Source organism: Panthera uncia, chromosome B4, assembly GCF_023721935.1.
Source record: "Panthera uncia isolate 11264 chromosome B4, Puncia_PCG_1.0, whole genome shotgun sequence".
Taxonomy (NCBI): domain Eukaryota; kingdom Metazoa; phylum Chordata; class Mammalia; order Carnivora; family Felidae; genus Panthera; species Panthera uncia.
The window spans coordinates 39947351-39971782 of record NC_064809.1 but is presented as its reverse complement, the minus strand read 5'-3'; the positions used below and the strand labels follow the sequence as shown (position 1 = coordinate 39971782).

The 24432-nt window shown below is 45.8% G+C and overlaps 1 protein-coding gene across 1 annotated transcript in view; it reads left to right on the top strand.

The window, feature by feature from the left end:
* Positions 1 to 24432, top strand: part of VWF (von Willebrand factor) — a 137440-nt gene that overhangs the window by 11040 nt on the left and 101968 nt on the right. The window contains exons 4-7 of the mRNA XM_049624950.1: positions 1571 to 1673; positions 1969 to 2177; positions 10104 to 10228; positions 23958 to 24174. Of these exons, the coding sequence (XP_049480907.1) occupies positions 1571 to 1673; positions 1969 to 2177; positions 10104 to 10228; positions 23958 to 24174 (654 nt within the window). The remainder of the gene's footprint in view (positions 1 to 1570; positions 1674 to 1968; positions 2178 to 10103; positions 10229 to 23957; positions 24175 to 24432) is intronic.

Here is a 24432-nt window from a genome sequence, read left to right as displayed (position 1 = left end):
TTTTCTTGCTGCCAGAATGTTTGCTTAACTGTTTAAAGATGTGCTTGCTGCGAAACTGCTCTAAGTGAAAATGCAGGGCAGGCAAGACTACCGGGACAAAAGCTCCTCAAGCTAACAGGACAAAAACCCTTTGATGTGGCTGGGATCTCATTTCCCTCCTGACAGTGTTGGTCTGGAGCTCTGCAGAATGTGGTTTGTGGTCTGTGGGTGGTCTGTGGGCCTTTCCTGGGCCCCCCATCCCCCCACCCCGAGCTGCTAACAGTGTACCATTCAGGAATCTATTCTTAGAACAGGCCAGTTATTTACATGTGACTCCCTCACGGAAATGTCACCAGAAAGAGTCTATTTTCTGGTTGGTGAGTGCGTGCGCGCGCATGCGTGTAATAGCTAATCGCGGTCCTCCAGCCTCTGGGTCTGGCCCAGGCCTCAGCTGAAATCCTCCGCCAAAGACTGTCAATGGCCCAAGCCATGGCAGCAGCACCTCTTGCCAGCGTCTCCTGCACTTAGTTCCGCAGACATTCTTGCCTCCTCTTTTGCTGAGCGGCTGGAGCTGACGCTCTTCTAGGCGAGGGAATATTTCCTCATTTCCAAGGTTAACCTTTTCAGCTGGGTCCTTTGCCGCATTTCTGCAGGAGCCCTCAGGCACTGAGTCTCGTATTTGACCCCCTTTTCTCCAGCACTTTCTATCTCTGTGTTCATTGCTGCCCTTCATCTTCCCTGTTTTCATTAATTTCTTAGTCTCCAAGGCTTGAGATTTCAGACTCCACATTGTTCCTTCTGGTTCCTTCACTTCCTGTGGCCGGTCGGTTATCTCTGGAGACCGCCAGTTCTCAGTTCTCAGGGCCTCCTGGTAGGATTAGTCTCCATGGTGCTGTGGAAAATGGGTCTTCTGCTTCTTTTCCTGCTTTTAGGACACGCCCCCCCCCCCCCCCCCCGCCCCGCCGCCTCTGTTTGCCCCTCACAACTGAACCCTTGTTCACAGACTATTTTCTTATGTGTTGACCTATTCACACATCTCGAATGGCAATACCAATCATTTATTGCATCCTGACTTCCTTTCCCGTGCAGAGTGAGGCACTTTGCCGACAGGATCTCTAAATTTCTCCCAGAAAATCAAATTCAGTAAACTGATTTCATGAACTCATAAATCTCCATTTTCAACAAAGAGCCTAGGGATTCTGGTTTGGGCTGTCTTAAGAGAACATTATACTGTCCTAGAGTACCTGTTACCAATAACTCACAATGTTGCTTTTACTCTCTTTTTGACTGTTTATCTTATTTAGATCATAAGCTCCCAGAAGAAGGGGTCATGCTTTCATAGTTTTCTTTGGAGAAATAGAAGAGACTATTAGTGGGTTATGTATCCAGAAGGCACTCAATAAATATTTTTAGATGAATGGAAAAATGAATGAGTAAATGATATTTTGGGGAAGATTTTTGTGGCCCATTTGATAAGTTCTTGGGGAGAGTTTCCCACTGAGATAAGATTAGTGATGTGTATAAGATGATGAGAATTAAACATATAATTTTTTTGATAATAATCACCACTACTGACTTTTTTCTCTTTCAGGGGACTTCCAAAATGGCAAGAGAGTAAGCCTCTCTGTGTATCTCGGGGAATTTTTTGACATCCATTTGTTTGTCAATGGTACTGTGCTGCAGGGGGACCAAAGGTAAATCAGAAGCTCGGAATGCCAGAATTAAAAAGGACCCTGGGGATCCCTCTTGCAGTCCTCCTTATTTTTTGAGATGAGGGAACTGGAGCCCAGAGTGAGGAAGTCAATGTGCCTAGGGACAGTGAGTGGCAGGGCTGGGCAAGAGGCCAGTCTCCTGACTCCTGGTCTAGGTCCTCAGAGACTTGGCACCAAGGTCCCAACCCTGGAGCATGGGGCTGGGGTTGAAAGGTGGGAGGGACATCCAGGAAATTCATGAGAAGCATACTTCCTGAGTTCATCCTTGTCCTTCCAGCATCTCCATGCCCTACGCCTCCAACGGGCTGTATCTAGAGACTGAGGCTGGGTACTACAAGGTGTCCAGTGAGACCCATGGCTTTGTGGCCAGAATTGATGGCAGTGGCAATTTTCAAATCCTGCTGTCAGACAGATACTTCAACAAGACCTGTGGGCTCTGTGGCAACTTTAACATCTTTGCTGAGGATGACTTCAGGACTCAAGAAGGTAAGCTTTTCTAAGATACCTTTTCCCTCAAGTTGTGGTTACACATGTAATTTCCCTGCTTACAAACCTTCACTAAGACTTCTCCCCTGCCATGTTATATTTATCCTACCAACCTTTTTTTTTTTTAAGTTTATTTATTTATTTATTTTGAGAGAGAGAGAGAGAGAGAGAGACAGCAAGAGCGGAGGAGGGGCAGAGAGAGAGAGAGGTAGAGAGAGAATCCCAAGCCCCTGATGCGGGGCTAGAACTCACGAACTATGAGATCATGACCTGAGCTGAAATCAAGAGTTGGACACTTAAATGACTGAGCCACTCAGGTACCCCTCCTGCCAACCTTATCTCTTAGCGTTCCACCCCACTGCCTGGACCACCTGGCAAACCACATCTTGGAGCTCCTCAAAGCTGACTTGGTTCAACTTTGAATTCCCCATAGCAGCTTACACATGGTAGATGGTTGGTAAATGCTGGATGGTTTGGAGACTTGAATGAGTGCAGTAGAACTTTATGGATGAAATCTGTAAAGGACGGCCTGCTGTCCAAAAAGGCCAGTTTATGTGTCTGTTCATGAGCAATAGAAGGTAATATGGACAATGTGGAAACCATTACTAATCTTTACTCTTCTTTAGATAATGTCAATTACATAAACATTTAATTAGTGATGCTCTCTTACAAAAGCTAAACATTTGTACATTAAGTTATTCTTCTTCCTTCTGACTCAACTACCCTCTGATTAAGGGATAAGTGTCTAGAGAACAGTTGACCATTCCTTCCATTTCACTGTATGTGTTGGAAAATAGTGAGATCATTTGTTTTTGTCTTTTCCAGCACCAATTTCTCAAACTTTGTATTGTCCAATATGTACATTTTGTCCAATGTGTACATTTAAGGCTGTAAGTTTTCCTCTAAATGCCATGTTAGCTGCACCAATTTTGATATATAACATGTTTTCATTTTCATTTAGTTCTATGGATTTTCTAATTTCCATTGAATTCTTTCTTAACCTATAAAGTGTGTTCAAAATGTCCAGAAGTTTAGACTTTCTAAAGTTATCTTTTATAACTAAATTGATTTCTAATTTAGAAGTTTGGGGAGACTTGTTGGTGCCCACCTACATGATCTTTTTTGCAATTGTTCTATGTATGTTCCAAGAGAATGCATTCTCTGATTGGTGCAGGATTCTATATATACTTTTTGAATTAAGTTTGTTAATTGTGTTATGCAAATAGTCTATATACTTACTACTTTTTTGTCTGCTTCAACTACCCATTACTAAGGGAAGTGTATTAAATTTTTTTATGATGGTGATGAATTTGTCAATTTCTTCATGTAATTCTGTCAAGTTCTGCTTTATCTATTTTGGGCCTTTGCAGTTAGATTTTAGAAATGTTGAATGTTTCTAGTGAACTGTTCCTTTTATGTACTGACTCGTCATTTTTCACAATGCCTTAAAGTCTGTCTGACAATAATATATAGTCACCTCACCTTTTTTAAGTCGGTATTTACTTGATATTTTTTCGTATTCTCAACCAGTCCATGTGGTTTTGTTTCAGATATATTGCATGAAAGAAGCACATAGCTGGTTTTTATTTTATTATTATTTATTATTTTATTTTATTATTATTGTATTATTTTATTTTGTTTTATTTTTATTTTATTATTTTATTATTTTATTTTGTTTTATTATTTTTATTTTTATTTATTTATTTATTTATGTTATTATTACTATTTTTATTTTTTTATTATTATTTTTTAAATTTTATCAAGGTGTCCTTTACATACAGTAAAACCCATGCTTCCTGGTCTATGAGCTTTTGTGAAAGTGTCGAGCCATGTAACCATCATAAACTATGGAGCAGTGTCCTCGCTGCCAGAATTCTTGTGCTCCTTTGTAGTTGAGCTCTCCCCCAGCTCCTAGCCCTGGTAGCTCCTGTTCCTAGAGTTCTGATTTTTCCAAAGTTTATATAACTCTAATTCTTCATACTGTACCAAGAGTACTTTGCCTTTTAGTTCTGGCTTCTTTCACTTAATATCATCCCCCCAAGGATCCATTTGTGTTGTTTCTGTAACAGTAGATTGTTCCTGCTTATAATTGAAGAGTGCTACCACGATTTGTTTATCCGTTCACCAGTTGAAGGACATTTTGTCAAGTGTAGTGTTTGGCAATTATGGATAAAGCTGCTATAAACATTCATGTATAGGGTTCCCCCCCTCCCCATTAAAAAGAATTTTTTTTTTTATTTGAGAGAGAGAGAGTATGCACACATGCAGGGGAAGGGCAAAGGAGGGGGAAGAGAGAGAGAGAGAGAGAGAGAGAGAGAGAGAGAGAAGCTCAAGCAGGCCCTATGCTGAGTATGAAGCCTGTAGTGGGGCTCTATCACACGATTCTGGGATCGTGACCTGAGCTGAAATCAAAAGTCGGATGCTCAACTGACTGAGCCACCCAGGCGCCCCACTCTACCTATTTAAAAAATTGTGGTAAACACACATAAAATGACATTTACTATCTTACTCATTTTTCAGTGCACACCTCAGTGGCATGAAGTACGTTCACACTGTGGTGTAACCAATCACCACTATCCATCTCCAGAACTCTTATTATCTTACAGACCTGAAACCCTCTACCCATTAAACCAAACTTCCCATTCTTTCCTCCTCTTCCCCAGCCCCTGGCAACCATCATTCTACTTTCTGTCTCTATGATTCTGACTGCTCCAACTGCCTCATATAAGTGGAGTCACACAGCATTTCTCTTTTTGTGACTGGCTTATTTCACTTAGCGTAATGTCTTTACGATTCATCCATACATCCTAGCACATGTCACAATTTCTGGGTTTTTTTTTTTTTGTATTTAAATCAATTATTTCAACATGGCATTGTTTTAAATTTGCACCTTGTTTGGTTAACACATTTCAGCATCTAGAGAACAGGTTTGAGAACAAGAACATAAAAGGATTATTTGTCAACAATTTAACAAAAGTGCTTAAGCCCTATTTATTTCAGAAGCACAGATGTGCCAGTCATGAAGAGTTGTGAAATTAAGTGGGGATACACTTACAGATTTGCTTGGAAAGTAAAATATTTACATACTCACACTGTGCATTGAAATGGGATATTCTGAAGCGGTACTGCTATTATTAATAATAAACTCTTAGGAATAAGTCTCTTTTTTATTGCAGTATAATTAACACAGTGTTATATTAGCTTCAGGTGTACAGCATAATCATTGAACGATTCCACATTACTCAGTGCTCATCACCATAATTATAGTCACCATCTGCCACCAAACCATGTTTTGCAACCTCATTAGCTGTACTCTCTGTGCTGTACTTTTCATCTCTTGTCGCAGACTTTGAGTCTGGAGTTCTCTCTTGTCCAGCAAGAGAGAAGATGCAGAATTAACTGCGAGAGAGGCTAATGTCTGGGAGGAGACAAGAGTCCTGAGTAAGGGTCCTTGCTCCATATTTATTAGGATCAGAAGGCTTACAAACGTGATGGATGTCCATGAAGAGGCAATGAAACTATGAACATTAACTCGTGTGTGAGAGAAAGGGATTTTGAAGATATGCAGTGTTAGGGGTTTAGGTCAGTAGAAAACAAAATCTCAGCGCCTAGCAGAGGGTTGTTTACTTTATGGCAGGCACGAGGCACCTGTCTGTTTATCTTAACTTGCTTACGGCATAAGACGGATAGAGCAGGCTACCTCAGGGTCAACAAGGCATGTTTCTTTTGCTAATTAGCTCAGGTCCTGGCAGTTTCACCCTGCTGCAGTGGTCTATAGCCCCACTTACCTGTTTACCTATTCTGGTGCTTCTGTCCTGTGAAAGCAGCTTTCTGCTTTTGTACTGTGTTGGGGTCGCTTCAGTTCTGTTTACCTAATCTTGGATGCTTTCATCCTAAGACTTGTTAACCCATTGGTGCAAGCTCAGGGAATTCCTAAACTTATTCCCCACAGTCTTTGTGACTTATTTGTTTTGTAGCTGGATGTTCATACCTATTAATCCCATTTATCTCATAATTCCTTCATTTAGAATGTACATTGTATGTATATACCACATTTTGCTTCCCTATTTATGCAATGATGGACACAGGTTGTTTTCATGTTTAGCTAGAGTAGATAATGGTGCAATGAACATGGGTGTACAAATATTTTTTCAAGACCCTGATTTCAATCCTTTTGGGTATATACCCAGAAGTGGAATTGCTGGATCATGTGGCAATTCTATTTTTAATTCTTTTTTTAATTAATTTTTTTGAGTTTATTTATTTATTTTGAGAGAGTGCACACACATGAATGGGCAAGGGGAAGAGAGAGAGGGAGATAGAGACAATCACAAGCAGGTTCTACACTATCAGTGCAGAGCCTAACGTGGGGCTTGAACTCACAAACTTGAGATCATGACCCGAGCTGAAATCAAGAGTCGGGTGTTAACCAACTGAGCCACCCAGATGCCCCTATTCTTAATTCTTTGAGGAGCTGCCATACTGTTTTCTACAGTGGCTGTTCCATTTTCCATTCTACCCACAGTGTGCAAGGATTCCAAATTCTCACAACCTCACCAACACTTGTTATTTTCTGTTTTGTTTTGTTTTGTTTTATTTTGTTTTGTTTGATAGTTGCCATCCTAGTAAGTGTGAGGTGGTATTCACATACAGGTTTTTGTGTGGAAGTACACTTAATTTCTTTGGGAAAATATTTAGGAGTGGGATTAGTGGGTGGTATAATGAGCATATGTTTAATATGATAAACTGCCAAACTGTTTCTTAAGTTGGCCATGTTCTCTGCATTTGTCCCAGCAACATGTGAGTTCCAGTTGCTCTGAGTCATTACCAGCATTTGGAATTGCCACATTATTATTATTATTATTATTATTCTCTTAGCTATTTTAATAGATGTGTAATGGTATCTCACTATATCTTATTATTGTTTATTTATTTATTTATGTATTGGGAGAAAGTGTGAGTGGGGGAGAGGGACAGAAGGAGAAAGAGAGAATCCCAAGCAGGCTCTGTGCTGTCAGCACAGAGCCCAGTGTAGGGCTTGATCCCATGACCCTGGTATCATGACCAGAGCCAAAATCAAGTCAGACACTCAACTGACTGAACCACCCAGGCACCCCTCATTATTGATATTTTAATGTAAATTAATCATTTCTGTCTTCTCAATGTAAAGTTTGGCTTCTTTTCATTCATTTTATATTCAGTTGTGTTGATGTATTTGGACTTCTATTAACCATCTTATTTTGTGCTTTCTATTATTACTGCTTTTTAAAAGGCTACTTCTTTCCCTACTACCTCACTAACCTCCCAATCTTGTTTGAATACCACTAAGTTTGACGTTACTATGATAGATTTACACAATCAGTGCTTCTTTAGCTATATCCTCATGTTTAACAGGTTCTTTGCTCATAATTTCTCCTTGCATCTTATTCTTTTTTTCTAGGTTCAACTTCTATTTTTCTAAAAAATATCCCTTAGTACTTCCTTCATTAAGGGTCTGGTAGTGGTAATAGTGATAACTGAAACAAACAGCCATGCATTCTTATATGATACTTTAGCTAGGTATAGAATTCTAGGGCATCAGTCATTTCTCACAGTGCTTTGAAGATGCCATTCTATTGTTGCTGTTGAGAAGAAGGTTGTCAGTCCAATTGTTATTGCATTGCATATAGTATTCTATCTTTGTATGTAAGTCATCTCTTTGTTCTTGTATTCTGAAATTTTACTATGTTGTGTCTAGATGTGGGTTTTATATTTATTATCTTACTTGAGACTGTGATGCCTGAATCTCAGGACTTGTATTTTCCATCAGATTTAGAAAACTTTCAGTCATTTTCTCTCCTGTTAGATGTATATTGTATATTTGTATTGCATCCTTTTTTTTTTTTTCTCATTACCTTACTTTTATTTTGCTATCTCTCTATTCCTCTCTGTTGCTTTTTGGGTGCGCTCATGCTGGCTGCTAAGAACGGATTGTGAGCATCTTTTCCAAGTCTGCGTTCAGTATTGTCATGTTGGTAGCTTGAAGTTGGCCATGGTTGGAGTATTTGCACCATGGAAATCAGCAAATCCTAAAAACCAGGGCTTTGCTTTTCTCCAGATGGCTGGCTCATCAGCACATCACGTCTTAGGTCTATCTTCTAGTTCCCTAATTCCCTCAACTCTGTCTAATCTCCAGATGATGTCTAACCCATCAGTTGAGTTTTCTTTCTATTTCCTTGACTATATTTGTAACTTTAGAAGGTAAATGCAGTTCTTTTTCAACTCTATTGTTTTTTTTTCTTATTGTCTTGTCCTTTTATCAGGTTTCAATTACTTCATATTTATAACAAGAATTTTAAGTATATTTGTTTTTCATAACCTCTGTACAAGAATGAAATTATTTGAAGTTTTTTGGAGTTCTCATGGTATGTTAGAAAGCAGATAAGCCTGTGTGACGTGGTGACTCAGAACCCAGAGAGCACTTATCATAATGCCTGGCACATAGTATAAACTCCATAAATTTAAATTCCCTTCCTTTTGGCTTCTCCATGGCTTAAAACAACAGAAGTCTAATCTCTCACAATTTCTGGAGGCCAAATGGCTGAAGTCAAAGTGATGGTAGGGCTCTACTGCCTCCAGAGGCCCTAGGGGAGAATCTCTTCCTTGCTTCTTCCAACTACTGTGAGCAATCCTTGATGTGGCTGCATCATCTCGATCTCTGCCTGTAACAACATTGTTTCCTCTCTCTCTCTCTCTCTCTCTCTCTCTCTCTCTCTCTCCTTCTCTTTCTCTCTCTCTCTCTCTCACTCTCTCAGTCACCTCCTGCTGCCTTCCTCTTATAAGGATACATGTGATTGCATCTAAGGCTGACTTAGGTAATCTGAGATAAGCTCTTCCTCTCAAGATCCTTAACTTAATCACGTCTTTTGCCCTATAAGATAATTCATAGGTTCCAAGAATTAGGAAATGAATCTTTGGAGGGGGCCATTTTCCCTGCTTATCCCACCCCAGATGCCAACTGACAATACTTCCAATGTCCTGCTTTTCTTTCCCTCAGGATTTTCTATTTTGTTTTCTTGAGTATATGATTTGACCTTGAAACATGCTTCACTCTTCTGGACCTGGCTATGCAAAAGGACTACTTGCCTCAATGCTTCATTAGTCTGTTTGCAGTGAAGACTCAGCAGTGACATTGGGTATCTCCTTTGTCGTGTAAGCCCATAGGCCCTCACTCTGTTGTGGGAGCCAATGGTGGCATGGCTGGTATGAGACCAAGGCACAGATGCTGTGAAAGCACAGGGGATGTGGTGACTGGGGGCTCAGGTTCCATGTCACATTCTTACCTTCATTCTGCAAAAATGTTTCAAGTGTCTACAATGCCCCAGCTAGGAATTCAGAGATAAGAGACACAGCCTGTACCCTGAATTAGGGAGCTCACAGTTGAATGGAGTATGACTATAAACAAAGGAAATACCAACACAATAGAAGATGAGGGTTTTGATGGAAGGGTGGCCATGGTGCTGAGGGAGCACAGGCTGGGGTGGGGGGAAGGGAGTAGAACTAGTTCAGAAGGGCTTCCTGGAGGAAGTGGCTCTGGAGCCGCATCTCAAAGAATGAGCGGAGAGAGTCAAGGTAATAAGGGGGTGCAGAGGGGAAAGGTGCACAAGGGCATGGAGACAGAGTGAACGGGCATGTTCCTCATCGTCTTCCATGTCACCTTCCTCACTGTGCCCATCCGCCCAGCCCCCCCCCCCCAACACTGACCTCTGAGTGCCCGTGCGCTATGGTGTTACGCTGAGCACTGCACAGAAGTTACTCCCCACCCAGACGCCTATGTACCGATCTAATGGAAGGTTGATTCAGGTGATGACAAATCTAGAGTTTTCCCTTAGAAGTCCTGGGTCAGTCTTAACTGTGACTTCATTCTCCTTGAAACTTTCTCCACAGGGACCTTGACCTCAGACCCCTACGACTTTGCCAACTCCTGGGCCCTGAGCAGTGGGGAACAACAGTGCAAACGAGCATCCCCTCCTAGCAGCCCATGCAACGTCTCATCTGAGGAAATGCAGAAGGTAGGTATAGCCCAGGCTGGATGTTGTCTGAATGCAGTGGGACTTCTGGAATTGAGAAGCAGAAAGTCATCTGTTCTCTACTCCTCCACTGAGACACAGAGTTGGACCTACCTCTGCGGGTCCCTCTGACTTTTCAAAGAGGGGTTCCCATGGGCCCCTTTTCTCCTGAAAACCAACTATGGCTGGAGTCAGGTTAGCTCTAGTCTAATACTGCTCTGGGCCTGGAGCTCTAAAATGTCTGTCCAGTGAGTGGGTATAGTGAGCAAATAGACTTTTCTGTTTTTGTTTTTAATTAAAAAAAAAAAAAGTTTATTTTTGAGAGAGAGAGAGAGACAGAGAGATAGAGCATGAATGGGGAGGGACAGAGAGAGATGGAGACACAGAATCTGAAGCAGGTTCCAGGCTCTGAGCTGTCAGCACAGAGCCTGATGTGGGGCTCGAACTCACAAACCATGAGATCATGACCTGAGTGGAAGTCGGATGCTTAACTGACTGAGCCACCCAGGTGCTCCTAGACTTTTCTGTTTTATACTCCAGTGCCCTCTCTTGTGCCCAAATATCTCCACCATTGCCTGCCACCTGTCTGAAATTCTGCGATAGGAAACAGTTCCTTTTTAGGTGTTCAATAAGTGGTTGTTCTAAAGTATAAATAGGAAGACAAGACCCCTAGGTCTTATCAGCACATCAGCAAGAGGGTTACTTTATAGTTAGGGAAGCTGAGGGAAGAGGAGGGCCTGGGTGTGATGGCAAATTAATTTTAAAATTCGTGGCTTACAACAATAGGAATGTATTCTCTCATAGTTCCAGGGACTAGAAGTCTCAGTGTGGTTTCCTTAGGCCAAGATCAAGGTGTCAGTAGGGCTGCTCTCCCTTGGGAGGCTCTAGGGGAGACTCCCAGTTCCAGTGTCTGGTGGCTGTGGCATTCCTTGGCCTGTGCCACATCAATCCAGTGGCTGCCTCTATGGTCACATGGCTTCCTATTGTCTGTGTGCCTCTGCCCTGAGACTCAGTACCGACGGTGGTACCTCCCATCCCTTTCTCTGCAGCTCATATTTCTAATCATATGGTAGCTCCTCAGAAGCTTCTTCCCTTTCAGAGTTGCCTCTTAGGACCCCACTACCAGAACCTTCACCTTGGAGGAGAGGGGGTCTGGCGGGAGGGAGTGCACAGGACTGAATCCTGCCTCTACCTTCTTCAGGTGGTAGCCTTTGTGTCTTGGTGGTTAGGGTGTTGGGAGGGTGATGCTTTAGGTGGGGAAAGACCTCCCTTGATGGACGACCCTACTTCCCCTTGGAGTTGGGCTGCTGGGGCTGAGAGAGGAGAAACAGCCTGTCACTGGGGTGAAGCTGGGCCCTTGTCAGCACAGGGATTGTCCTAGTGAGGCAGGGGCTCACTGTCTGGGGGGTTTTCTTGGAGGTGTTGTAAGTCAGACCCCCCCTGTGCAGGGAATGACTGGGGACCTGTCAGGAGCAGCATCTGTAGGGGGAGAGAGAGGCCATGCTGGGTGTGGGGAAGGTGAACAGCCATGTAGTTACAACTGGGGCCTCAGCTGATCCTTCAAGGAGCTCTGAAAGCTGGGGTGGCCCCGCTAGACAAGCCTGTACTGACCCGCTGGTCACTTGATATAGGATTCCTTTGGGCAGGGAGGCTTGGGCTGAGGGCAATGCCTGCAGATGACTCCGCTGTGAGTCTTTACCAGCCAACCCTCTAGGCCGTGAGTGGATGAGTCCTTGGCTTTGAAGGGCATCTACGCTGTACCCTACAACCCCTGTGGAGCCGGCCACTTAACAGCACCATCTCCCAGCCAGAGAGCAACCACCCTGTTCCATCCCACAGGAAGAGGGTGGTCCCTGCTTCTGTCCAGGAACACAGCCATGACAGGACCTGACAGGCCACAGTGGGCCTGTACAGTTCTGCAGGGAGATGAGGAAATCACAGCCATGGGAGGTTAAGTAGCTGCCAAAGTCACCAGCTAACAAGCTTCAGAGTCAGAATTCACTGTCTCTGGCTTCACCCCCCTCCCTCCTCCCTTGTTCTGGTTGCATTGCCTCAGGCTGCTTGTTATCTCTGCCTGTGGCCCTTGAGTTTTCCCTCAGGAGTTGGCTTCCAGGATTCTTATGGTTCCTTTCAGCTCTAAAACTTTGTGTGTTTCTGTGGATTGGGCTAGAAAGTCAGTTTATAATAAGTTGCAATAAACATTCAGTGGGAATAGGCGGTGGTATGTGTCTGGAGATTGGGGCAGCCTCCATGGTGTTAACCCCCAGTCAGCCCTTGCAGAAGTCTGATCTTCCCCAAGTCTGCACAAAAGTAGAGAAACTCCAGCTTTCTCCTACTCCAGAAGCAAAATAAACACACACACACACACACACACACACACACACACACACGAGAGAGAGAGAGAGAGAGAGAGAGAGAGAGAGAGAGAGAGAGAGAGAGAAGTGCGCTTCATTACTGGCTGGTTACTCACGCGGTGAGTCTTTTCTGTTTTTGTGGCTGGTTACTCACGCGGTGAGTCTTTTCTGTTTTTGTGGAACAATCTGATCTCCTGAACCAAGGACCGTGTCAAGCACAGGAAAACATTCTAACTTGATGTTTTATCCAGCTGCCTAGATTGTAAACACAATTTCCAATTTATAAACAAGCACATTCCCAATGCCTCTTTTTCGTGTGGCCAGTGTTTCAATGGTGCTAGGTTTCTGGCTAGCCCACGAACATCCGTGGCACCTGGAACGTAGCCCAATACCAGCCACTGACCGAGGCAGACCAAGTTCTAACACTCGAGGGGAGGGCGAGGTTGTGTGGAAGAGAGTAGCTTCCTCTTCTTTCCAGGAAAACTTTGAAATATCTGGTCCTTGCCCTTGGTAGTTCCTTGATATTCTCATCCATGGGCCTCAGCATTATGCTAAAGGTACGGGTGTGGGGTCAGGCCACTTCCTGGCTCTGTAACTCTGAGTGAGACATGAACTTCTCCAAGCATCAGCTCCTGCAGAGTAAAATAGGCCTAGGAAGAGTGGCCGCTGCACAGGACCACAGTTCAGGATGAGAGAGAGAGAATATGTGTAGGCTGTTTAGCCCGGTGGGGCTCAATCCTATGAGCTGTTCTTGTTATTATTATCATTATTTATTGGCTCCTGATGTTCTCCCGCTGTCTGCTCACTGCTGCAGCATCTGTACTATGGGATGGGAAGAAGCCAGACACACTCAGGACTTTAAGCATAAACTCCAAAATTAAATTTTCCCCCCACCCTCCTCCCAGTTGTAACCCCGTTCCTTTTGGGGAGCTGAGCCCAGTGCGAGGTTAAGAGAGAAGGTGTCTGGGGGCGCCTGGGTGGCTCAGTTGAGCGTCCAACTTTGGCTCAGGTCGTGATCTCGAGGTTTGTGAGTTCAAGCCCTGCTTCTGGCTCTCTGTTGTCTGCAACAGAGACTACTTCGGATCCTCTGTCCCTCTCTCTCTTGGCCTCTACTCCGCTCACACTCTCTTTCTCTCAAAAATGAAAGTTAAAAAAAAAAAAAAAGGAGAGAAGATGTCTGAACACAGCCACATCGAGGGGTGGGGAAGTGACAGAAGCCAAATTTTCTTCCAGAGCTGCTTGGTAACCCAAGTGAATTTCAGATTGAGTGCCCTCAAGGATCATGTGCAGTGAGGGGCAGAAAGAGAGAGTTTTTATCATTTCTGTCTTTTATGTCCTAACTTACCATTTTGTGGCTGGCAGGTGGTTCACTCTCTCCACCCTTCAGTGTTTGCTAGGCAGGGGTGGGATTAAGGCAGGGGGTGCTGCAGTGGTGAGGTCGTGGTGGGGCCACATAAGTCCTTCTGATATTGAATGGCTCTTTGAGGGCATGGGTTTTGTCTTACTTTATTTTGCAAACACAGGCCAGCACAGAGTAAGTGCTGGATGAATATTCCCCCACCCTCGGAGTACAAAGGAGTACTCCCATTTGTCCATAAGAAGTGGGAGGTGAAGACAGGGTTTTCACATGGAGAACCTGATACTGGGTTGAGTTGAGGAGGGAGACAGGGCACTTTGTCTCCTGGAGACGAAGGGGAAGGAGGGACAAAGAATCCATGAGAAGCCTTGTTTGTCTCCCTGCCAATCCCTCAACTTTTGGAGGCTCCAGCTGCAGGCTTGCTACTCACTTTGTCTCCTGGGTGCATTAAAGTCCTTACTAACCAGCGCCCTGGGAGCAGCCTGAGAAATTGGTTACCAAGTTCTTAGTGCTGGGCTGAGGCCCCCAAACGCACCAGACCTCCTGAGGCACAAGCTCCTTCAAGCTCAGAACTAGCTTCAGGGTTGTTTACCTGAGAAGGGAGACCTGACTTTGTCTCAGCCAATCAGGTTGTGTTCACTCAAGTCTGGGGTGCTCTCATTGGTTGGGAAGCACAGCGACTCATCTCCTGGGAGGTGATTAGTGCCATCTTTGGAAGGAATTGTTCACAGCCCACTTAGTCCCCTGGGCCCCTGGGTTCAGAAGTCAGGTCTGGTAAATGGGCATCATTTACAAGTGCTTGCCATTGTGGCTCTAAGGACTATTTTGCGGTGGCAGAATGTTCTGTGGGGAAGACTGCATTGACCTAAGAACTTTTCTTGAGAGCCACCAGAATCTATTCTCTCACTTCTCTGGGGTGTACCTTCTTTCCAGGCCGGTAGCAAGGAGTTAGCTTCTTCTGAGGCAGGTCATATTACGTATACCTAGGGGATGAATGTTTCCTTGTTATGCCAACAAAACCCAGCGCCTCTCTACTGGGACTGAATAATGGCTTGTTTGATTGCATGCAAATTTACAGTTTTTTCAGCTTTAGAAACAGAAGGCAGGGCTGCTAGAGTCTGGAGCTCAGAGTGGCAGACCCAGTAGTAAGAAGCCCCAAGCTCTAAATGCTCAGATAATTAATGAGGATTTCAGGTAACTCTACTACACAATTAACATTTTAGAAACATTCTTAGGTTGCCTTTTTTTTTTTTTTTTAATTCTTTCAGTTTGGGTACTGTCTGCAAGGGCTGAATCTTATAAAAGGATCCCGTCTTTGTCCTCAGTGCTCACTATAGCATGAAGCCCAAGGCTGCAGCTGGTCCATCTAATGCTCTTGCTAGTTAGAAAAAGGTGCCCCTTCCTGAAGGCACTTTACCGCTGCCTATTGGGAAATCACCATAATAATCATTAGAAATGTACATAGAATGTACGTGGACATGTGTGGTGTCCACAATTGTGGACGATAACCCCGTGGCATATTGCCATTGTACACTGTATGACCTGCGGAAATATATTCGATGGTCATGACCTTGGCCTCACTTCCGCTGGGAAATGCAGTTGCTGCAGCCATCCTCCTCCCCAGGATCACCTCCCCCAGACCGGGAAGGCCATCTCCCGCTTTTGCTGCTGCCATCTGCATGTGAGGTTGCTTTCGTGGCTCCGGCTCCAAGGATTTTCTCTGTATTCCCCAGAGTTGGTCCTCAAGATGGCCAGTCTTTCTTGAGAAGACCGAGTGCACCATTATCACTCAGCCTTCTGGTGGTGAATTTTCCAGCAGCAGCAGCAGCCTCAGGCAGGTGTCTGGAGCAGAAGAAAATTTTTAAATCAACGTCAGGACTCTTAGGCTTCTCATAACTCAGAGTGGCAGTGAGCCCATGTGCTTGTGGTGGGATGGGCATGACCTTGACCAGGGTGCTTTTGGGGGTTTAGCCTTATAGCAGAGATCAGAGGCTGCCACAGGGTTTCAGAGATTGCCCTCAAATCAAGCAGAACACGACTTTTTAGTATACTTATTTGACGAACCCTTGAGGAGGGTCAGATGAGGTTTTAGTACTCAACCTTTCAATTCAAAGGCCTTCCTAACATAAGAATCTCAAAATCCCTTAACAAGTGGCTTTCTTTCCCTTTTCCTTCCCCTCTGGTGAGGAGAAGAATGAGCAAGAATCTGATGGTGCCTGTTCGAACATATTTATTGAGGTATTTTGTGTGGCTTGGGTGATACCAAACTATGAAAGTTGGATTGCAGTCCTATTCAGGGGACAAAACACAGAAGACAAATTGAACAACCATGAAAGAGAAAATGCAAATGCCATCTTGGGTCAGTAGAGGACGAATTACCAAAAGAATGGTGAATGGTATTAGCTCAGGGAGTCAGCTCCTATCACAAAGCTGATGATCTTTCCTTACTGGGAGCAGGATGAGTAGAGTGGTTCCACCCCCGGGAGCTTGGACAGACCCCAAACTGGGAACCTGGGGATGGTGCTTGGCCCTTCTCCCAGCCAGCCAAGCCCTGCCCTGATCCCTGACGATTGCTCACATGTCTCCCAGAAGACCAAGGCACAGGGTGAGGAGGGTCCTTTGGGATACAGGGACTTCTGTGACATATCCAGTTACCCTACTTCTCATGAGGGCTGTACCCCAATCACCTCAGAGAGAGAAATGTCCAACTCCACAAAACAAAACAAAACAAAACAAAACAACACATCCATTTGGTAGAAACCTATCAACCAGTTTCACGGGGGCTTTGTGAGTCAGATCTTGGAATGTGGGTAGGAATCCCAGGCCAGCCAGAAGATATAAATAGAATCAGCCACCCCCCCTCATCCATCCTTGCTGGCTGACCAATGACAAACTGTGCCCCACCACAGGGGTGAATTCTTGAACCCACTACTCTGGGTCAGTTCAGGCGCCAGGCGCCCCCATACCTCCCCCAGGGGCAGCCACAGGACACCCACCCCAGGGCTGGAAAGATCAGGGCCTGGGTGAACAATCTTGCACTTTATTTATTAGCTTCTCCTTTCTTTGTTCACTTCAGTCCTAGGAATGCCCCCTCCCTTGTCCTTCGTCAGCTGTTTGGGAACAAACACAATAGCTAAGCTTTAGATCTCTTGCCACTGCTTTTTCTCTTCTCCGCTGTCTGCCACTGGGGAGATGAGCTTCTTTTCTGTCTCCCTCCCTCGAACCGCCTTGGCATCTCCAGAGAAGAGGCCTGGACTTTAATGAACTGAAAATGTGATTATGTTGGGCTACAATTGGGTCTGCGCACCCACCCAGGCAGGATGAAGTCATGGGCTGATGGAGCTGGGCTAGATATCTCTTGACAGCCTCTGGCACCACAGACAAGAGATGAAGGAGGATAGAAGTAGCCGATGCCGGGCACTGGAGCCAGGGAGATGCTGGAAGTGTGCAAAAGAGCTGACCATCATATGTCTCTGCCAGAATGGTTCAGCAGAGAGCTGAGGAGAATAACCATTTTCGAACTGTGTGGCTAGTATAGACAACAGACCGATGATAGTAGTTCTAAGCCCTTGATTGCCTTTCCTGTGTAACCTCATTTAGTTTTATTTTGCAGCAACTGGCTTCGATAGGTATTGCTGTCTGTGTTAGGAGTAGGTTCCTCTGTGAGTGACTGTACACCCAAAGTAACAAGGGCTTACACAACGTAGAAGTTTATTGCTCTTTCTCGGTGTAGAGAACTTGGGTGGAATGTCCAGGGCTAGCACAGGGTACCACGGTGTTGAGATCCAGGGTCCTTCTGTCTTGTTTCTCTGTTGTTGTTGACGTGAAGCTTCCAGTTCATGGTCCAAGATGGCAGCTCATGCCTCAAGCATCACAACCATATTCTAGCAGTGGGGAGAGAAGGAGCTAAGAAAGAAGCGCCCTCTCCTTTTGGAGACGTTGCCTGGAATGTTGCCCATGACCCTTCTGCTTATGTCCTACTAGGCAAAGCTTAGTTATGTCCATTCCTGGCAACTGGGGAGGTGAAGAAATAGAATCTTTGTTCCCAGCGGGCACGTGCCCAGGAGACAGTTGAAATTTGAAGGTTCTATGACTAAGAAAAAAGGGAAGAACAGATCCTGGGCAACTTTCAATCTCTGCTACACCCTGCCTTCTTTATAGGTGAGGAAACAGGTGCAGAGGGGCAAGATAATTTTCCTACACACACACACACACACACACACACACACACACACACACACACTATGGAAGTGACAGGGTTGGGATTGCAGTCCAACCATGCTTCTAAAACCTGTACTTTATCTGCTGTACTACACTGTTGTCTAACCTGGTTGTGAGGAAACAGTTGGTGAGGTGTGGCTCGCCAATGTGGCAGTTTCCACATTGAGGGTGTGGAAAACCATGTAAATGGTGGTTTGGTGACAGATGACTGACCTGTGGGATGGAATCAGGCTTTGAGCCCTGCTTGGTACAGCAGTTTGTAAATTACTTAGCTGACACTCTTAAAAATGATAGAGGATGGGAAAGAGATTTTCTGTCTCTCTATTTATTTATGTATTTAATGTTTATTTATTTTTGAGAGACAGAGACAGTATGAGCAGGGGAGGGGCAGAGAAAGAGGGAGACACAGAATCTGAAGCAGGTTCCAGGCTCTGGGCTGTCAGCACAAAGCCCGATGGGGGGCGTGAACTCATGAACTGCGAGATCATGACCTGAGCCAAAGTTGGACGCTTAATTGACTAAGCCACCCAGGCACCCCGGGAAAGAGATTTTCTATGGATTATCTATTGATTATGGATTTGGATTTTCTATTGGTACATACTATATTAGACAATAAAACAGAAATGTAAAACATATTCACTTAAAAATAATAAACACATTATATTTAACATGGATGCCATCTTTTTAATAAAAAGAACTATAAATTCCAACAGAAAATGTAGAGAGAGAAAAATGGCATTGTTTCACAGTTTTGCAAATCTCTTTCCTATCTGGCTTAAGAGAAATCAGCTGGATTCCCATGTCAGCTTCTGTAGTCAGTCTGTTGTGATATCACATACCATGTAGCCTCTGGAAAATTCCACTGGACACTCATGAAAGAGTGAGAGCATAAAGGTCAAATAACATCTTAGTATTATTATAAAAATATTTTTGATCTTATGGAGCCCTGAAAGGATCTTGGGAATCCGTAGGAGGTTCCTGGACTACACTTTGTGAACCACTGACCTAGTTAATGTTTTACTCTCTCTATGCCTCAGTTTCCAAATCTGAAAGACTGTCTCTCTTGCCTTTCTCCGAGGAGGTTTGTGTTCTTTGAAGGTGTTGCAGGCTTATGAAGGGCAAGTTTGTGGGAGCAAGTGCCAAGGCGGTCTCTGAAATAACTGTTTGCTCTGGGGACATGGGTGATGCGAAAGAAGGGGCATGGGGGGGGAGGGGGAATGAGCTGGAGTCAGATCCTAAAAGGCCTGGCCTTACTGCCTTTCTAAGGAGGTAGGACTTTGCCCTTTAGGCTGTGGTGGGACACCGTCAGATTTGCCTTGTATCCTGACTTAGGCATATGCTAGAGACCTAGAGACCACATGACCAGTGCTTGCTGAGTGAAGGTTTGGTCACCTCCTACCTGACGACGTCTCTCCCCAGGATCTGAGAGGACATGAGGTCGGCTCCATCTTGGACTTTTTTCTGTCTTGGCACCTGGCCTGGCCTGGCAGGGCTACCTGTGGTGGAGTGGGGAAGGCTGGGGGGAGAGGCACCATGCTGCACTGGGGGCCCTCAGACGGTGGTCATGCTACCATGACCTACTAGGCCAAGTTCAGGCCAGAGCTGACCGAAGGAAGACTGGAGGGCAAGATGGAAAGACAAACTTGCCCTTTTGTCTCTGTTGAGGAAGAAATCCTAGCCAGATTTTCAGGTGCAGACACAGAGGGCAAAGGCATTGTTCTAAGAAGGGAGGTGGCTGTTTCTGCAGAAATCCACTCCCATCCTGCAAGCGAATAGTTAGAAAACACCCTTCTTGCTGCAGCTTTCTATAAACCATTTAGTACCTCAAGGGACCTCCCAGGAAATGTGCTGAAATACTGGTCCCATTCTTCCTCTGAGCAGGGAACAGACATCTTTGGGCCAGCTGGAGATGGGTCATGCCGGCCTCTGCCCCACATCGCTCTCAAAGTGGGAGGAGATGTCTAGACTCCTGGGTCTCTTCTGTCCTCTGGTTGACACTATGCTTGGCTGGTGAGAACCCTAGGTATCTGGTCCCTGTGCCTGTGCGAGATGTCCTGTGGGTTGCTCCAGACCCTGTCCTACAGCCTAGGTGATGACACTATCACTCCCATGGAGTTGCCTTTTTGGGTTTTTCTCTAGGTGTAAATTGTGGGTGAGGAGAAAGGTAGGCAAGAGCCTGAGCATCCAGTCTTCTCTGGGACACCCTTGGCTGCCCTTTAAGGGTCCAGGAACCTCACTTTCTGAGGGAAATTTCTCATGGGGCACGCTGTGGCATTTCCACGGGGGCATTTCCATGGCAGAATGGAAAGAACTGGGCGCAGGCCTCAGCCTCCTCCCCTGAGCCTGAGGAGAGTTGTAGACCCGCCTGGTGCAAAGAAGAGTTGGTCCTTCTCCCATCACCCCACTTGAAAGAAATCCACTTTGTTCTGGAGGAGTATGAGCCTCTCAAATAGCAGATGAAGGAGAGCAGCCCCTCTGTTCACCTCGGAGTCTCCAAGATGATAGTAGTGTGATAATGTTGTCATGGCAACCATTCATCCTTGTTTAGCCTGGGGAGATGGAGATGGGGGGAAAGGGACAAAGATGTCCTTCTGTCCTGCTGGTGAGTTGCCCACCATTCTGGAGGATAAGCCTATTGGCAGAAGGGACAGGAGGGACCAGGATTCTCTGGTGACCAGGAGATCCATGATGATAATATGGAGTCGCCATTTATTAGGTGAAACTTTTACATGGGTTATTTCATTCAGTCTTCACTACCATCTCATCAGATAGGAGCTGTTACTATTATCCCCATTTTGTAGAGGAGGAGGGGTTAAGCAAATAGCCAAAGGTCATACAGCTAGCAGGTGGAAGAGGCAAAACTCACATCTGGGGCTGTGAAGTCATAACAAGTCCAGGGACTCTTCCTGGCATTGTCTTCAGAGACCTCGGTTTTCCCTGTGTAAAGGGCTCAGGGTGGCAAATGGAAGGAGGCATGCCATAACCCAAGACCTCAGCGGTCACGGGTGACCCTACTGCCATCTTCATTCATTGACTGCTTGCTCAGTGCCAGGCACTGCGGTGCCTTCCCACCACCTGCGAGGCAGCGCCTGTTGGTATCATTCCCATGTTACCCAAGGACACCCTTCTCTAGCGAGGCAAGGAGATTTGCCTCAGTCCCCACTGCCAGGAAGTGGCAGAGCTGGGCTTAAGCCAGAGCATGCTCTCAGCCGCACAGTGGGTGTGGAGTCTCCAAGCTGATGGGAAGGAAGCCAGAAAAGTGGAGTCCTGGAGGGAGCGCCGCTCTCAGCCGTTGGCTTCCAAGACGTGGGGCTGCTAATTGTCCGGGCAGGCAGGTCTGCAGCTGCAGCTTCGCAGTTCAGCAGCCCTCGCAGCTGCGGCTTTGCTAACAGGCGGAGGGAACCAGCCACACCCAACTGCTTGGGCCAGCTGGCCCTGGACCTCCTTCGGAGTCCCTCCTGCCCCCCCCCCCCCCCCCCGGGCCGGTGTGATCAGGTGCAGCTGTGACATTCCTCCCTGCTGCCTAGTTCCGATGGCAGACTCTGTGCAGGCTTGGTGGGGTGCGGGGGCCCCAGCTCAGGGCCCCTGTGGGCAGGATGTGGATTTTCCCTGGGACCACAGCTTGTTCCTGGAGCTGCCAGGGCGGGTCTTGCGGATGGTGAGCAGTGTTGGGTCAGATTTCTATTCCTCGGGGCTTTCCACGTTGCCACAAAAGACCCCCCTCCCAGCCTGGCTCTTGATTTACACAGGCTTGCTCTGGCCATCCTTTGGTACAGTTTGAGCAGATTGGATTTCCTTCTCTTCAAACCTATCATTTCTTCCCTCTTTTTTACTGTCCCTTTTGTGAACACTGATTTGCTCTGGTTTATCCTTCAGGACTCAGCCTTCCATTGAGATGCTCTTGTAGTTCTTTCTTTTTAGCTGAAGGTTGTTTTTTATTTTATTTTATTTTATTTTATTTTATTTTTATTTTTATTTTTATTTTTTAATTAAAAAAATTTTTTTTAACGTTTATTTATTTTTGAGACAGAGAGAGACAGAGCATGAACAGGGGAGGGTCAGAGAGAGGGAGACACAGAATCTGAAACAGGCTCCAGGCTCTGAGCTGTCAGCACAGAGCCCGATGCGGGCTCGAACTCACGGACCGCGAGATCATGACCTGAGCTGAGTCGGCCGCTTAACTGACTGAGCCATCCAGGCGCCCCTGTTTTTTTTTTAAAGTATTGATTTATTTATTTTTAAGTAGGCTCCATGCCCAACAAAGGGCTCAAACTCACGACCCTGAGATCAAGAGTCGCGTACTCTACCGACTGAGCCAGCCAGGCACCCCTTGGCCGAAGGTTTTAAGTCCATGTACTAATTCTCCAGTCGGAGAGCATGTCTATGCATGAAAAAGCTGATGCCCCAGCAGGGAGCACCTATGGTGACCATACTGTATTGTCTCAAGTCCAGGACATGTCATTGTTCCATGTATCACTAAGAAAGAAAACCTGAGGAACAAAGAGAAGGAAAGTAACTGGGAGTGAGAGGCAGAGAAATCACACTGGGAAGCCTGTTATCAGGGCCACAGTGATTGTTCAACTCAGTTAGTTGCCTGATTTACTTTGAAAATAGTGTGAACAAATTAAAAACAAATTCTTTTATGTGCTCTGTACATTCTCTTTGGGTTTTGTTTTGATCAATATTCTGACACAGAGGACAGATGCCACTCTAGACAATTTGAATAAAAAGGATTTATTACACCAGGTCAGATGGCTTAGCGGTTATTAAGACGACTGAATGAAACTCTGTAGGATGAGAGTCCAGAAGACATTCTCAAGTCAAAAAAAAAAAAAAAAAAGCTGCCAATTGAAGTGTGTTATTGATTGTAAGATGCACACTAAGTTCAGAGATTTTATTTTATTTTAACTTATCTTGTCGCAGAAAGAAAATTTTATTTGCAGCAAAGAAGGAGCTCATGGGGAATGGCTTCTAAAGCTGTGCCTCCCAACTTCAGAGGTTTTAAACTGCAAAAAAAAAAAAAGTACATTTAGAATCATTAAGACACAGAACACAGAGATGTTTACAAGTACAATATATAGGGATGTTTGTGCTAACATGTTACTAGAATAGTCAACGACGATTCTGAACCTGTCCTGTGTTGTTGGGTTGAGGGTATCAACAAGGTGGCAAAATCCAAGGACAGCCCTTGCCTGGCAGAGGATCTCAGGGACATTTTCTAGAATCCTAGCTTGTTTTTGCGGGTAGGAGCTGGTTCCGTCTGGCCCCAGGAATCACCGGGTGAATGCCCGGAAAATGTACTGCACCCCGATATGCTGAATGTAAATCTCAGCAGTGTCTGCTTTATGTAGCTCCTGGTGCCATATCCTCCTGTATGGTGGGGAAGACCCAGACGGGGAGACGGGGCTGCTAGATCAGTGCAAAGCAGACCCTCATCAGCATTCCTGATGGCCCGACTCCAAGCTCAGCACCCTTCACTCCCCTCCCTCTGCTCGTTCCTTTCCTAGGACCCCGCCTGTCACTGCTGTTCAAAGTGTCAGTGCTGTGGGTTCTGCATGTTCAGGGCTCAGTCTGGGAGATAACCCGAGTCTCCGTCCATCTCTTGTAGCATGAGTTCAGGATTTTGCCTTTGATGGCTGGACCCTTTAATCTGACAAATGTTGATAAGCACCTCCTAGATGTCAGGAATGAAGGAGCTTCCTCGGTTTTCCCGGCGAGAGTGGTTCTTCGTGGAGCCACATTCAGGAAGCCGGGACTGCGGGGTGCTGTTCCGCACTGAAGTGGTGTCTCATTCCTGCAGGGCCCGTGGGAGCAGTGTCAGCTTCTGAAGAGTGCCTCGGTGTTTGCCCGCTGCCACCCCCTGGTGGACCCCGAGCCTTTTGTGGCCCTGTGTGAAAAGACTCTGTGCACGTGTGCCCAGGGGCTGCGGTGCCCATGCGTGGCCCTCTTGGAGTATGCCCGGGCCTGTACCCAGCAGGGGATGGTCTTGTACGGCTGGACCGACCACACTGCATGCCGTAAGTCAGCGCCCACCCTCCCAGCTGGGCATGAGTAGTGTCTGTCCTGTGGTGTCACTAGGGAAGCCCTGGGACAGTGTCAAGATCCTGGGCCTTTGCCACACCCCAACCGGCCAGTGCTGCAGGGCCTCCAGTGCCTGGGCCACCTGGTCACAGAGGGCTGGCCCGCAGGCGGAGTCCCCTCCCTTGAAAGCTGCAGCTGGGAAGACCTTCCCATGCCTCTGTTCTGTGCCATGCCTCCCCCCTCCCCCCTCCCCC